Source organism: Lutra lutra, chromosome 14 (assembly GCF_902655055.1).
Source record: "Lutra lutra chromosome 14, mLutLut1.2, whole genome shotgun sequence".
Taxonomy (NCBI): Eukaryota; Metazoa; Chordata; class Mammalia; order Carnivora; family Mustelidae; genus Lutra; species Lutra lutra.
Genome location: NC_062291.1, coordinates 48,730,136 through 48,744,099, shown reverse-complemented (window position 1 = coordinate 48,744,099; position 13,964 = coordinate 48,730,136). Strand labels below are relative to the sequence as shown.

Below are 13,964 nucleotides of genomic sequence, written 5' to 3'. Positions count from 1 at the left end.
CACTTGCTGGTTTCCAAACCAGCCTGCATCTTCTATAAATCTTCTATGTACAAGCTTAACCAAGCTGCCTTTCTGCCTCTTCTCCAGCTGCCTGCACCACGAACTCCTATCCATCCTTCAAGACCCATTGTTGCAAAGCCCTTCCACAATCTCCTGGTAGAATTCCACTGCTGTGTCCTCTGTGGGTTCAGGCTTATATGCCTTTCTCCGGTTTGGGCACTTGCATCACACATGTTTTGGTCTGGGGGTCTTCTTCCTCCACTGAAGTGTGGACGGCAGGCTCCATGGCATATTCATTTATGTGTCCTCAGCCTTTCCACGTACTGGCCCATTCATATGTTTGATGAATGAATGAATGAGTAATGCTCACTTACTGAATGAGGGAATGAAAAACCAAGGGGCAGATCCAGTTGCCAGCCTGCAGCTCCCTCCACAACTTGGCACTGCACCAGTATGGGGGTGGGGGGGGCCCACAGAGGCCCACCCCCACACACCTCTGCATGTGTCCCGTTAGGGACTGAACTTTCTCTCTCCCCTTGGGGAGAAAGGTCCCCTTGTCACATTGTAGTGTAAATTCAAGCAAATTGAAATAGCTTGGATTCAAATGATCTATTCAAACCAGTTGTTTATTACTCCCCCCACCCCAAAGAGGGGGATAATTTCCCCGCCTTGACTCAGCTCAGTCAGGTGAAACCTGTGAAAAAATAGCTCCATGTTTGCATTTTATGGAAATGATGGAGACTTGAGCAAGGTTATTTCCCCTAGAGTTATAACTCCCCTTTAGTTTGACTACATTTCTGTGAAGGGGTGGGCCGGGGGCGGAGGCGGGCAGGGGGAGGCAGAAGAGCTGGGGTCTTTGGAAACTTCCAGGGGGCCTCATCGTCCTGGGTAGAGGGGGTTGGGGTGAGAGTGGACATGGGGTGACACCAGAGCATCGCCCTAAAAGAGGCTTGGGCTTTCTACCGTTGAAGTTTTTCCGCTGACGAGGCTAAGAGGCCTTGGATTTCCGGGGAGCACTTCCAACGCAGCCTCCTGGGGGCCGGGAGCTCGCTGACAGAGTCTGCTCGGACCAGCTTCTTGCTGCTCTTCACCCTGTAGGCACAGACAGGGGATGGTCTGTGGCCCTGGGAGTTGAGGGCTGCAGGCAGCTGGCCTCGTCCTCTGCGGGCATCCTAGCTGCTGAAGCCTCAGGGGGGTGTGAGTTGCCCTGGGCCCACTGCACAGATGAACAGACTGATGCTCAGTCCCCTAAGCCACCCAAACAAGCACGTGGCAGAGCCGGGATTCCTGCCAGTTCCGCCAGACTCCAGAGCCTGTTTCTTTTCACGTTCTTCCACTCCACTAACACTTGGGAAACACTTGGAGAGAAACTGAAGAAGCAAACTGTTTTGTTTGTCTGTGAGAGTTGCTTTGGGCTTTTAGGGATTCTAAAGAGCTCCCAAATCATGGAAGAGATTTAGAACTTAGATTCAGGGTAAAGATTCTGGAGGGAGAGAAGGAGCAAACCGTGAATGGAGGAAGGAACTCGGTGTGTTTAAGGGATAGGCAAGTACTCGGTCCGGCCAGCCCGGAAGCTAGGGAGAGAGGTCCAGCTCCCGGGGATGGAAGGAGGTGTAGCTCAGAGACCCCCATCCCCTCTGTTGGGTCAACAGTCTGCACAGGCCTGACTTGGAACAAGCACTAGATATCAGTCTGGGTTCCCTGGGCCAAAGCAGATGTTTCTTTTCGGCTAAGAATTCTTGGCCAAGCTTCTCTTGATGCCCAGCCTGCCCCCACTGTCCGTGGCAGATAAAGTGTCTGAGCTCAAGCTGGTTTCCGAATCCATCCTTTGCTAAGACACTTTCCAGACTAATGCAGCCCCCCGGTGGCCACCCAAATTTTTCTTGGCCGAGCCTGGCCACGCCTTGGCAGTCTGGTGTTGGCTCCCGTGGCTGCGGCGGGGGTAGCGGGGTGAGGGGATGGGGAGAGGGTGCGCCCAGACTCACATGTGCTTGAGCAGGTGCTCCGTGCACTGCACCAGGACGATTCCATCAAACGGGGAGTGCTCGCACACCACGCCGCATGTGCCATCGCGGCCCACCACGAACTGCAATAAGGAGGGAGAGAGGTGAGTGGACCTCAGGTAAGGTCTGCATCTCAAACTAGTCCCTGGGCTCCAGGCTGGGTCTCCCTGGCCTCTCGGGAGCGAGGGGTGGGGAGGGGGACCTCTCCTCCAAGGACGCAAAAGCACATTATGTCCCAAAAGGAATGCTGTATGAAATTGCCATGACCTGAGAATATGGGGGCCTCGAGACAGCTCTATTATGTGACCTCCTTCCCAGAAATGCTCTGGGCAGTGAGGGTAGAGCCCAAGGTCCCCCAGTTGAAGTAGCCCGGTGATTCCTAACCATCCGCCCTGAAGCCGTGCGCTCTTTCCTTAGGTCATGGGCAAGTTCCTTTGGCTTCTGCTAAGCCCTGTGTTCCCCCACCCCATCCCACAGTGTGCAACAGGGCCACAATCCTGTACAGCTTCGCGTGAGTACGGGTCTAAATGGGGCCTGTGTGTTTGGCCCCCACTGGTTTTCTTCCCAGGATCTAGACCCATGTCTACCCCATAGTAGGTGCTCCACACTTCTGTTGAATGAGTGAGTGAAAGGTAACGATCAAGTTTGGGTCGTGGGCAGATTCCAAGGGAGAAATAGTTGTCTCTGGGTGGGAGTGAAGGAAAGGTGTTCTGAGGGTGTTCCATGAACTGCTGTCTGGGCTTCGAGTCAGGGACCGGGGTTCCAGGTCTGCCACGGCCACCTGCCAGTTAGGAGACCTTCGACAGGACATTTCAGCTCCTGGCTTCAGTTTGCTACCATTGAAAATGGATCCAATAAAGCCCGGTTCACAGGATGGCTAGGAGGATCAGAGAGAAGGTTTAGGAAAGGTCCCCAGGGACTGTAAGGAGTTTGCTGAGGCTGTACTTAGCTGGCGTGGACAAAGGACATGCTCGGCATGTACAGAGGTGCTGGGAAAAAAGAATGAGAAGAATGAGATTTGATTGTTGACGTGTAACCCAGATGAGGTGGGGCTGCCCATAGCCTCTCTCAGCATAGCATCCCATCTGGTCCCCCATCCACAAGCAAGCAAACAAACAAGTTATTGACAGTTTTCTGATGCCCTTCTGGGGCACTATAACACATGTGAGCTGACTCTCCTCCTGTCTTTCCCCAGCCCTCACCTAGAGCCAGTGGCCCAAATCTCTACTCCCATTCTCCCAACAACCTCCCCACAGAGTCTTTCTCAAAACTCATCCCTTGCAGTCTTTTCTTTTCTCCCCAGTGTCCCCTGCTTCTCTGTCCCCTGCTTCCTTCTAGCTCTTGATTGTTCAGCTCAGGTCCCTGGAGCCTGTTTGGCTTCTGCAGGTCATCTGATCATCTGTCCTGCCCGTGAAAAGTGTCCAGAGGTGGGCACAATCACCCCTGTGGGGCAGGAGGAGAAGACTGTGCCCACTCGTGCATTAATGCTTTTCTGTCCTTGCCACTAAAACAAAAGGGACGAAAACAGTGCCTTTTTAAAACCACTACCGAGGCTTCCTATGTTTCTGGTCCCCTACATTCATTATATCATTACATTCCCACAGCTGCTCCATGAAAGATTACAAGCCATTAGCACCACTGGTGGAGGCTAAAATGGCCAGCGCAGCAGCAAGTGAACTCATCAGGAACAGCAGAATCAATATGCAAACCAATAAAAAGGATAACCTGCCGAACGGAGAGGCCAGAGAAAGAGAAAAATGAAATGTTGCCCAACAATGCTTATCTGTGGGAGCCGATGTTAGCCCAAAGTATAGCGATCGTTGGCTATTTAATACGGTCATTGTGAAAGTGGGGTGGGGGGCTTTAAAAACAGACAAGGATCGATTCAGGATTGACACACTGGAGAAAAAAGGCTGGAGAAACAGGAATGAATGGGCCCAAACTCGAACTTCATCTGCACCTGCATGAGTATTTCTCTCCAGGCTAAAGTGAGCATCTTTTTTTCTGGGTTGATGTCACGTGAATGAAAAACATAGGAATTGCATTATTTCATTTTATGGCTTTTCTTCTCTGGAGATGCTGGGCTGTCCTACTTCTCAGAGTTGGAGGGAGGTATGTCGAAACAGTCAGACAAGAGTGATGGAGATTCAGAAAAATTGGCACTTCCGGGCATCAGCCATGATTCTTGCTGGATGCATTGAGGATATGTTCAGGGGGCCCCCAGGACACCCCACCTTACAGTGTGTGCTTGGAGAGTGGGAGTGAGCTCCAGGTCTGACCCCGAGGTCCCGCACACCTGGCCTAGGCTGCAGGAAGGCTGGGAGTTGGAGTTGGGTTTGGTCCCTGGCTCTCAGGAAGGGTTGTGGCCAGTCCCAGGGGCTGACACCAGTGGCACATTACCAGTGCCTTCGGCTCCCCTGGCCCCAGACGCGGCATCCTGGGCAGCACAGGCCAGTGCGTGAGCCTGGCAGGCGTGCGCTTCTGCTGGCTCGGCCCTGGCCTTGTAGCTGGGGAGGCTCACCTGCAGGGATTTGTCATACCAGCGGTTCGCCCCGTTCTTGCTGCAGCCTCCACCGTGGAGGAGCTGAAGAGCCCTGTTGGTGTCGCTGAGCTCCACGCCCGCTGGGGCATCCAGGCACACGAGACAGATGCAGCGTTCAATCATATCCAGTGCGTCCCGGTTGGTGGAGTCTGCAGGCCGGGCAAACAAGGCCTTAATCCCTATCCTCCAGACCCCAGGTCTGAGGTCCCCTCTGCGGAGCCCCACACGCCACAGGCAGACACACATGGACACCCAGCCCTTGAGCCGGTCCTGACTCCTCGCCCGACTCCAGTGGGTGGGCCGTGACAGTCAGCTAGACTCTCCTGAGCTCCTGTGCTAACCCCAGCAGCCAGCTCCCACTCAGGGGGTCTGCAGGAGTCCCACCAACTCTCCAGCTGTGGCCAGATCTGCCCCCAGACGGGTGGTCATTGGAACTGCCCACCAGGAGAAAGGGGGTTCATGCGGGGCCTTCTCCATGGACATTAGACCCTCAGACCGGCCTTGCCAGGGGAGGAGCCCCAATTCCTCCATCGAACAGTACCCGGCCCCCACCACTGTGGTGCTTGAGAGCCACATCTGGCCCATAGGTCTGTTTATTTGTTTCAAACTAAAATTCTCAAACATTGGTTGTTGAAAATTAAAAATCTGTCAATTTCACATGAAAAGCTTCAGGGAGTCAAGGTGTTGCTGTCCCTGCCCCTCCCTGCCTCAGCGGTTATTTCAATGAAGAGTGCAGATGGAAGGGCCAGGCAGCCTGCCCCAAAGCCATACCCCGGTGAGCCCACTGAGGCCAATTCAGGCACGTGGAACTCGTCAGGACAAATAGGCTAGAAGCCACTGAGTTGTGCAGGAGACGTGTCACCAAGCCAGCTTGATTACTCCGTGGGGGACTTTGGGCATAAGGTTCTTCCCCAAAAAGAGCTGGGTCAGCTGGATGGGCTCTCCCCGTGCAGCAACCCCCCCTTTCCACCACATCCTCTATCCAGACTTTTGGGCTGGAAAGCTGTAACAGGATGAGGGGCAGGGTTACCTCTCTCCCCAAGCCCCAGAGTATTCTATGCATGGAAGATGGGGTGCAAAGTATTTGGAGGCAAGGGGACACTGTGGGGCAGAGGCTGCTAGCTGTGTAGGGCAATATCCATTCTCCCTTTAGTCACAGAGTGCCTGGTTTTAGCTTGGCACATGGAGGGCCAGAACTAAAGGTGCATTGCCCAGCCTCACTTACAGTTAGAGGAGAACACATATTTAATTCTGCCAATAAAATTTAGAAACCCTATATGACAGCTTCCAAGAGACTTCTTTAAAGGTAACCAGCATGTGCTCTTTGCCCCTCTTCCCACCTTCTTCTATCTACTGCTTGGAGCACTGGTGTGATGGCTGGACCTCTAGCCTCCTTTTTGGATCATATGGATGTGTGCCACACCCTTGCAGTGATGGAAGAATCCTAGCCACTACATATCAGCTCTGATGGCTTACTTCTGGTATACGAGAGAGAAAGAGAGACCTCTGTTTTCTTTAAATCACTATTATTTTGGGTTTTCTGTCATATGAGGCCAAATCTAATCTTAACTTATACCATCTAGTGAGTTTGGGTTCACATTCTCACACTGCAAGAATCAGCTGGAGCTGAGAAACTGCACCCTTGTTTTACCACAGTCCTCTCATTCATTCAACCCCCTTGGTCCCTGTAGGTATTGAAATCCAAGGTCCCTGTCAGGAGGTGTTTGTCAGAGAGAAACATTCTGTGGGCTAAGGAGCCCCTGCACAAGATGACAGTCCCTGTTCCTTTTTGCCCCATCAAGACAGGCAGTGGGGCAGGTTCTGATCCTGAGTGCTGGCCCTTCTATTTCCTGTAGTCAGTCCAAGCCCAGGCACACATACCTCTCTGCTCCTGCCCTTTCCCTCACCACTGGGATCCCACTTACTGCTGAGCCAGAGCCCCTGGTTCTGGAGGCTTCTCTTCTTCTGGAGCCTCAAGCCAAAAATTATGCCCATCACCTCTCATAGCCACCCGAAATCTGCTTTCCTGAAGTCCAGGGAATGTGTGGGAGCCAGTGTGGTCTCCGTTCACCAGCCAGGTCCTGCCTGTGGGTTGGAGCCAGGCACAATGGGACCTTCCCTAGTCAGTGGGAGGCTGAGTCCATACACAGTCTGAGGTTGCCAGTGGGAGCCTGTCCTTCCCTTTGTCCAGCTAGGGACCCAGGGGTCCTGTCTGTTCCTCCCTGGGTTCCTTCCTCTGCTCTTGGCCTCACTCTGACCCTCCCTGGAACATGTGGTAACTTCCCTCTTCCAGTGCAGTCACTTTGAGTGGAGTAGTCCCCAAGACTCTCCCCTGGGCCTCCTCAACATGAGGTAGGCACGATGCTAAGGTTACCTGTGACTATCACTGCTCTGCCCACGTGATTTCTCTAGCTCATGAGAGGCGTCTGTATACAATATCATGGAAGACAGTCTCCAGTCTCCACCCATCCCCTTCCTCCCACTTCTTGCAATCCCTCTCACAGCAAGTCTTCCAGTCTGAGAAGCAGAATGACCAGCAAGCCAGCCCATCCTTGGGTCATCTTTTCCCCACTTCCTGTGTAGAATGAGGGTTTGGAGAGTACCATGCTTTCAGGACCCCTCTTGATCCCGAAGGGGTCAGGATGACTCCTTATCTTTTGCATGGCTTCTTGGGCTTTCCCGGAATCTGATCATCTCCAAGACTTTCGGTCATGCCCTGAGGATCTAGAGGTAAAGGTAACCCAGTTGAAGCTCTGGGGAAATTCCCCTTCCCTCTGCCCCTGAAGGGTGGGGCAGTCACTATGTTACCGTCTTCAACCTGAAATGACTTCTATGAGGTTGAGTTTAAACATGGCTCTTTGGGCTCCGTGGCTTACCATGCTGCCCCTCGAGGGTCACATCCCCTGAATCCCTGCGTGGGCTTCAGGCTTCCTGCCACTCTCTGGACATCTGGGCTCATCCTTCTCTTCACCAGAGCATAGGGTGTCTCCTGGATAGGGGCCCTTCTCCTACTCTGCTTATCAGAGTTTCACTCATAAACCTCTCCCAAGCTCTTTGATCCTTTTAATGGTGCTGGACCTAGGCCTGGCATGGGTGGCAACAGCCCAGACAGAGCTCCTGCCCTCCAGAACTTCTCACACCCAGAGGATGGCAGCTGCTTCTCGGTGCAGACAAAGCATCTCTGTTCTATTCACTATGCTGGCCTCGTACAGTACCTGGGTCCAGGGCTGGACCCGTCCCCTCTACACCTGTTGTCTCCTACGACATTGCACATGCCCTACCACACAACTACTGACCGCAGACTTCCCCATGCTTCAAGCAGTCAGTGCCAGTCCACCCCAGAAGCCCTGACCTAGTCTCCTCCCCCATGTCTGTGAGCTTGCAGAGGGTGGAGGCTGTGTCTCCAGTGTAGGTGGGCACAGGAAAGTGTCCATGGCTGGCAGTGGACTCAAGAGTACATGGACAGGTGAGGCAGAGATCTGTGTATGCAGCTCAGAGAAGGAATCTGGAGGAGCCCAGCTGGCTTGACGATCAGAAAACCACCACCTTTGGGGTATGGACCCTTATGGGATAGGGGAATGGTGAGAGGTTGGGAGGGGATGGAGATAGGAAAGGGATTCTTTACCCTTTGCAAGGCTCCCATTCCTGCCCCTGTCTGCTCTATAGAAGTCCCCACCTATGGCTCTGGGGAGTGGTCCTGCCCTGGGTGCAGTTCTGGGGGGTTCGTTTGGGATTCCAGGCTGGCTGGTGACTTCAGAGCATGGGAAGGCCTTGGCCAGACTGTGGTCAGATTCAAATAGGCAGAGAGGAAGGGGAAGCCTGTCAGGAGGGAGATAACAGTGCTGGAAAATGTTCTAAGGGCTGGGGTGCAGACACCCAGGTTTGTGGGTGGAAAGTGTGGGTGAGCAGGCCACCCCAGGCTGCAGTTCACCCCCAGATTGTAGGTGAAGGCATGCAGGATTTAGGTGAGGCTGAAGAATGCAGTGAAGTGATGCTATTAGTGAACATATGTTGAGTACCTACTATGTGCCAGGCATAAACCTAAGTTCTCATACTAATGAACATGAGATAGGCATTTTTATCATCCCCGTTCACAGAGAAGCTAAATGTCTTGCTTAAGGTCATCCAGTAATCTGAGGGAGCTAGACTTGATCCCCGGCATGCAACCCCAGTGCCCAGGTTGGGAACAGATCATCAAGGGCTGTGAATGGCCTTCATCTAGCAACAAGGAACCATCCAAAGGATCTTGGACAGGGGTTGATAGGGTCAGAGCAGAGTCTAGGCTGCCTAGCAGCCTGGGGAGGGTGTTGGCCTGGAGGCCAGTTAAGGGACCATGGGTAGCCCCAGAGCTACCCATCTAGGCCCTGTTGGCCATGTCTCAGGGAGCTCTGAAAGCCCAGGCTGGGCATGTGCCTATACCAAAATTTCCTTAGAAACAGCCCCAAGGCCAATGTGGAGTGGACAGGCCTGTCTAGCCAGGATGCTGGGGAGTAGGCCTAACACATCCTCGGGGCAGGAGAGAGGAGGCCTGGCACACTCCTTCCCAGATGGACAACACGAAGCTGACAGCAAACAAGGATGGCTCCCCAGGCCTCAGTGCCCAGCCACCTCCAGGCAGGAGCGAGGGACCCCTGGGGAGGGACTGAGCCATCGCCATCACGGGCAGGTCGTGCAGGGCCCCAGAGCTCAGCACCAACCAACAATACCCAGGTCCTGGCTCATTAGACAGGGTGAAATGGGAGCAGGACAGCTGAGCCGAGATGCCAGGTGGCCTTGCAAATGAACTCCCTGCATAGGAGTAGCTGATCGGTCAAAGGCTGACAAGTTTATCGTGTAAGGCAGAAAATGAACTACACCCAAACTCATCCACCATGACTCTGGCCCCAGTGTAATGGAAACAGGGGGTGGGGGGCTGGAGGCACGCGGCAGGAGCCGTTTGTCTTGTGACATTCTCATCGAGCACATGGGGGCACGTTTAATGTGGTAAATCAATCTTCCTCAAGGAGCCCTGCTTAATAGTGAGAAGTGGGAGGTGAGTAATAGGAGGAGCTTGCTCGGCCACCCATGCCTGGGGAGCTGACAGCTTCTGTGATGCAGAAATTCCAGAGGCCACGAGGCCTTGGAGGACCCTGGAGCTTCTGTTAGAGGCTGAAAGCTTACAGACTGTGACTAAGGTGAACAAGATGAAAGGAACACAGAACCTCTGTCTTTTGGAGGGCTGCAGAAATCAGGTGCTACTCCCCAACATCTCTACCTGTGCGTGCGTGCGCGCGCGCGCGCGCACACACACACACACACACACACACACAGAGCTCTGTCTTGGACACTTGCTTTCTCTGGTCTATCCCCCTGGGAGGGAGGTTGGCTCAAGTCAGATTCCTACTGTCCTGCCTCACAAGGTCTGCAGAGATGGAGCACTAGGCTCCTCTTCTGAAGCTTAGAGCTTTTCAACCACTGTCAATCTCACCTGAGGATTTTTCTTCCCCAGAAAAAGGGATTATATCTCCTTTTGGGATAGTACTCTGCCATCACGCATCCCATGTTCTTCTCTACTTTATGGTTTATGGAATAATCTTTATGTTCCCAGTTCCCAGAGGCTATGGAAATTTCCACAGAAATATTTCTTGCCCAGTGAAACCTGCCTCTTGCAAATCAGAACAGCTTTTACTTGAGTTACAAAAGTCTCTCTCTCTCTTTTTTAAGATTTTTATTTATTTATATTTAACAGACAGAGATCACAAGTAAGCAGAGAGAGGTGGAAGCAGGCTCCCTGCTGAGCAGAAAGCCTGACCTGGGGCTCGATCCCTGGACCATAGGATCATGACCTGAGCTGAAGGGAGAGGCTTTAACCCACTGAGCCACCAAGTTGCCCCACAAAAGTCTCTTTAAAGAGCTCAAGAGGGAGGGTCTTCTGCTTCCAGGAAAATCAAGTGGAATTTTCCCTATTCCTTCCATTAAAAGTCCTGGACATTATATTTAAACAAACATAAGAAGATTCTGAAATATGGAGAGAGAGGAGCTAGGGACCTCAGGACCCAAGGAACAACATGATGGTGAATTCCCGGTGTACTGGACTGAATTGTGTCCCCTCCACCCTGAAGTTCATATGTTGAAGCTTTAACCCTGGATATGACTATATTTAAAAATGAGGCATTTAAAGAGGTAATTAAGGTCAAATGAGGTCATAAGTGTGGGGTTCTAAACCAATATGACCATTACCCTTATAAGAAGAGGAAGAGACACCAGCAATGTGTGCAGACAGAGAAAAGACCATTGGAGGATGCAGTAAGACAGCGGTTATCTGCAATCCACAGAGAGAGACCTCAGGAGAAACTAACTCTGCCAGCAGCTTGACCTTGGACTTCTAGCTGCCAGAATGGTGAGAAATAAATTTCTGTTGGTTAAGCCACTCAGTCTGTGGGGTTTTGTTACAGTAGCCCTAAAAAATGAATACACTGGGTTTTCTGTTTTATGGAAAATTTCCCAGACTTGGAGCTCAAACAGCCAGTAACATAAAACACAAACCAACGTAAACAAACAAACAAAATCCAACAAAAGCCTGCTTTCTTTAGCCAAGGGACCAGGGAAGAGAAAGACTAGCAACACAGGAAACCTTTAGATAATGACCTTCCTCCAGGCCAGCAAAGGCAGAGTGGGGAGCCTAGACTTCTACCATTATCCATCTGTAATGAAGCATCTCAACCTCTGATGGGTCAGAGGAGACATGCTCTCGGGGAGAAGCTGGAACATTCATCTCCATTGGATAGTAACCACCACCTCAATTCCTCCAGACGGCATCAGTAGAGAACATGTGGGGACCTTGAATTCCCACTCTCACTACCAGTAATAAGAAGCATCCTCCCCTGGGTTGTCAATATAGGCCTAATGAGAAACCTGGACTTCTACCTCCACCCGGCTACAATAAGGTAGCACCCACCCTGCTCCTGCTGGAGTGATGTCAGAAAGCCAGCTAGCACATAAATTTTAAATAACATCCAGAGTCTCATAACACATCCAGGTTTCAACAGAAAATCACTTATCACATCAAGAACCAGGGAAATCTCAACTTGAATAAAAAAAGACAGTAGATGCCCAACACTGATGTGACAGGAATGTTAGAATTATGTGACAAATATTTTAAAATTAATCATTATAAAACTGAAAAATCTGTGGGACAAAAGATCTAACAGTCATATCACTGGAGTTCCAGAAGGGTAGAAAAAAAGAGCAGAGCAGGAACGTACTCAGAGAAATAATGACCCAAAACTTCCTAAATTTGGCAAAAGACATAAACCTAAAGATTCAAGATTCAGTTAATTCCACACAAGATAAATTAAAATAAATCCACATCAAGACATTATCATAGTTAAACTTCTGAAAACTAAAGACAAAGGAAAAAATCTTAAAAGCAGAGAGAAAGAAATGATGCTTTATCTCTAGAGGAAAAAAACAATTCAAATTATGATGTATTTCTCATCAGAAACCATGAAGGCGGACACAAACTTTTTCAAGTAGGGAAAGAACTGTCAACCCAAAATTTTATATCTGGCAAAAATATCCCTCAGGAAAGAAAGGGAAATCAGGACATTTTTATTTTTTTTTTTATTTTTTTTTTAAAGATTTTATTTATTTATTTGACAGAGAGAAATCACAAGTAGGCAGAGAGGCAGGCAGAGAGAGAGAAGGAAGCAGGATCCCTGCTGAGCAGAAAGCCCGATGTGGGGCTCGAACCCAGGACCTGGGATCATGACCTGAGCCGAAGGCAGCGGCTTAACCCACTGAGCCACCCAGGCGCCCCTCAAGACATTTTTAGATGAGGAAAAACTAAAAGAACTTATCCCCAGAAGACCTGCCCTAAAAGAAAAGCTAGAGGAATTTCCCCCTTCAAAAAAGGAAGTTATATAAAGAAAGGAACATTGAAACATCAAGAAGGAAGAGTAATAGAAAGAGTAAATATTTTAGTAAATAAATTTTCATTCTCTTCTTGAGTTTTTTAAAAAGATTATTTATTTATTTGAGAGAGAGAGAGAGAGACATCACAAGTAGGCAGAGAGGCAGGCAGAGGGGGAGGGGGAAGCAGGCTCCCTGATGAGCAGAGAGCCCGATATGGGACTCGATCCCAGAACCTTGAGATCATGACCTGAGCCGAAGGCAGAGGCTTAACCCACTGAGCCACCCAGGTGCCCCTCTTTTTGAGTTTTTAAAAACTATGTTTCACTGTTGAAATAAAACTGTAACACTGCCTGATGTGGCACTAAATTTATATTAGTGGAAATAATTAAGACAAGTATATTATAAACATGGGAGAGTAAAGGGATGTAAAGGGTGGTAAACTTTCTACATTTCACTAGAACTGGCAAAATTTCAATAACTATAGACAGTGATAAATTATATATATAAAGTAATACCTATGGAAACCACTAGAGAAGCTAGTGAAGGGAGAGTAGACAAATCCACAATTATACTTGGGGACTTAAACACCCTTTTCTCGATAACTGATAGAACAATTAGACAGAAAGTCAGCAAGGACATAGAAAAGCTCAACAACACCATCAATCAATCTAATTGACATTTATAGAACATTCCATCCAACAACAGCAGAATGTGTTCAAGTGCCCGTGGAATATATATGCTAAGATATATTCTAGGCTATAAAACATCCTCAAATATATTGAAGAGAACTGAAATCATACAAAATCTATTTTCTAATGTATGAAATCAAAGTAAAAATAAAAAACAAGAAAAGTTCTAAACATTTGGAAACCAAACAATACTCTTCCAAATAATCCATGGGTAAAGGAGGAAGTCTTAAGGGAAATTAAGAAAAAAACATTGCAATGAGTGAAAATAAAAACACACCTTATCCAGATTTGTGAGTCACAGCTAGACCACTGTTGAGAAGGAAATGTATAGCACAAATGCTTATATAGTTAAGAAGAAAAGTCTTGAATGAATTCTATTAGCTCTTACCTGAAGAGCCTAGAAAAAGAGCAGCACAATAAACAAAAAGCAATCAAGAGTAAGGAAATAACAAGAATCAAAAACCAACAGAATTGAAAAAAAAACAACAAAAACAATAAAAAGAAATTTAGTTCCTTTAGAGGATCAATCAAATTTCTAGCAAGACTTGCAAGAGAGAGAGAGGGAGAGATAGAACACTATCAGGGATGAAATTAGGGTTAGTACTACAGACCCTGCAGACATCAAAAGGATTATAAAGAAATACTATGAACAACTCTACAGACATAAATTTGACAGTTTAGATGAAATGGAGTGATCTCTTGAGAATTATAAACTACTACAATGCACCATATATAAAAGAAATAATTTGGGGGTGCCTGGGTGGCTCAGTAGGTTAAGCCTCTGCCTTCACCTCAGGTCATGATCTCAAGGTGCTGGGGTCGAGTCCTGCATTGGGC

General features: G+C 49.4%; 1 protein-coding gene across 1 annotated transcript in view; it reads right to left on the bottom strand.

Annotated features, from left to right (window-relative positions):
- Positions 1 to 13,964, bottom strand: part of CHAT (choline O-acetyltransferase) — a 51,271-nt gene that overhangs the window by 16,062 nt on the left and 21,245 nt on the right. Inside the window, exons 8-10 of the mRNA XM_047703604.1 lie at positions 4,525 to 4,694; positions 1,986 to 2,086; positions 964 to 1,092 (exon numbers count right to left, since the gene is read on the bottom strand). Coding sequence (XP_047559560.1) covers positions 964 to 1,092; positions 1,986 to 2,086; positions 4,525 to 4,694 — 400 coding nt within the window. The remainder of the gene's footprint in view (positions 1 to 963; positions 1,093 to 1,985; positions 2,087 to 4,524; positions 4,695 to 13,964) is intronic.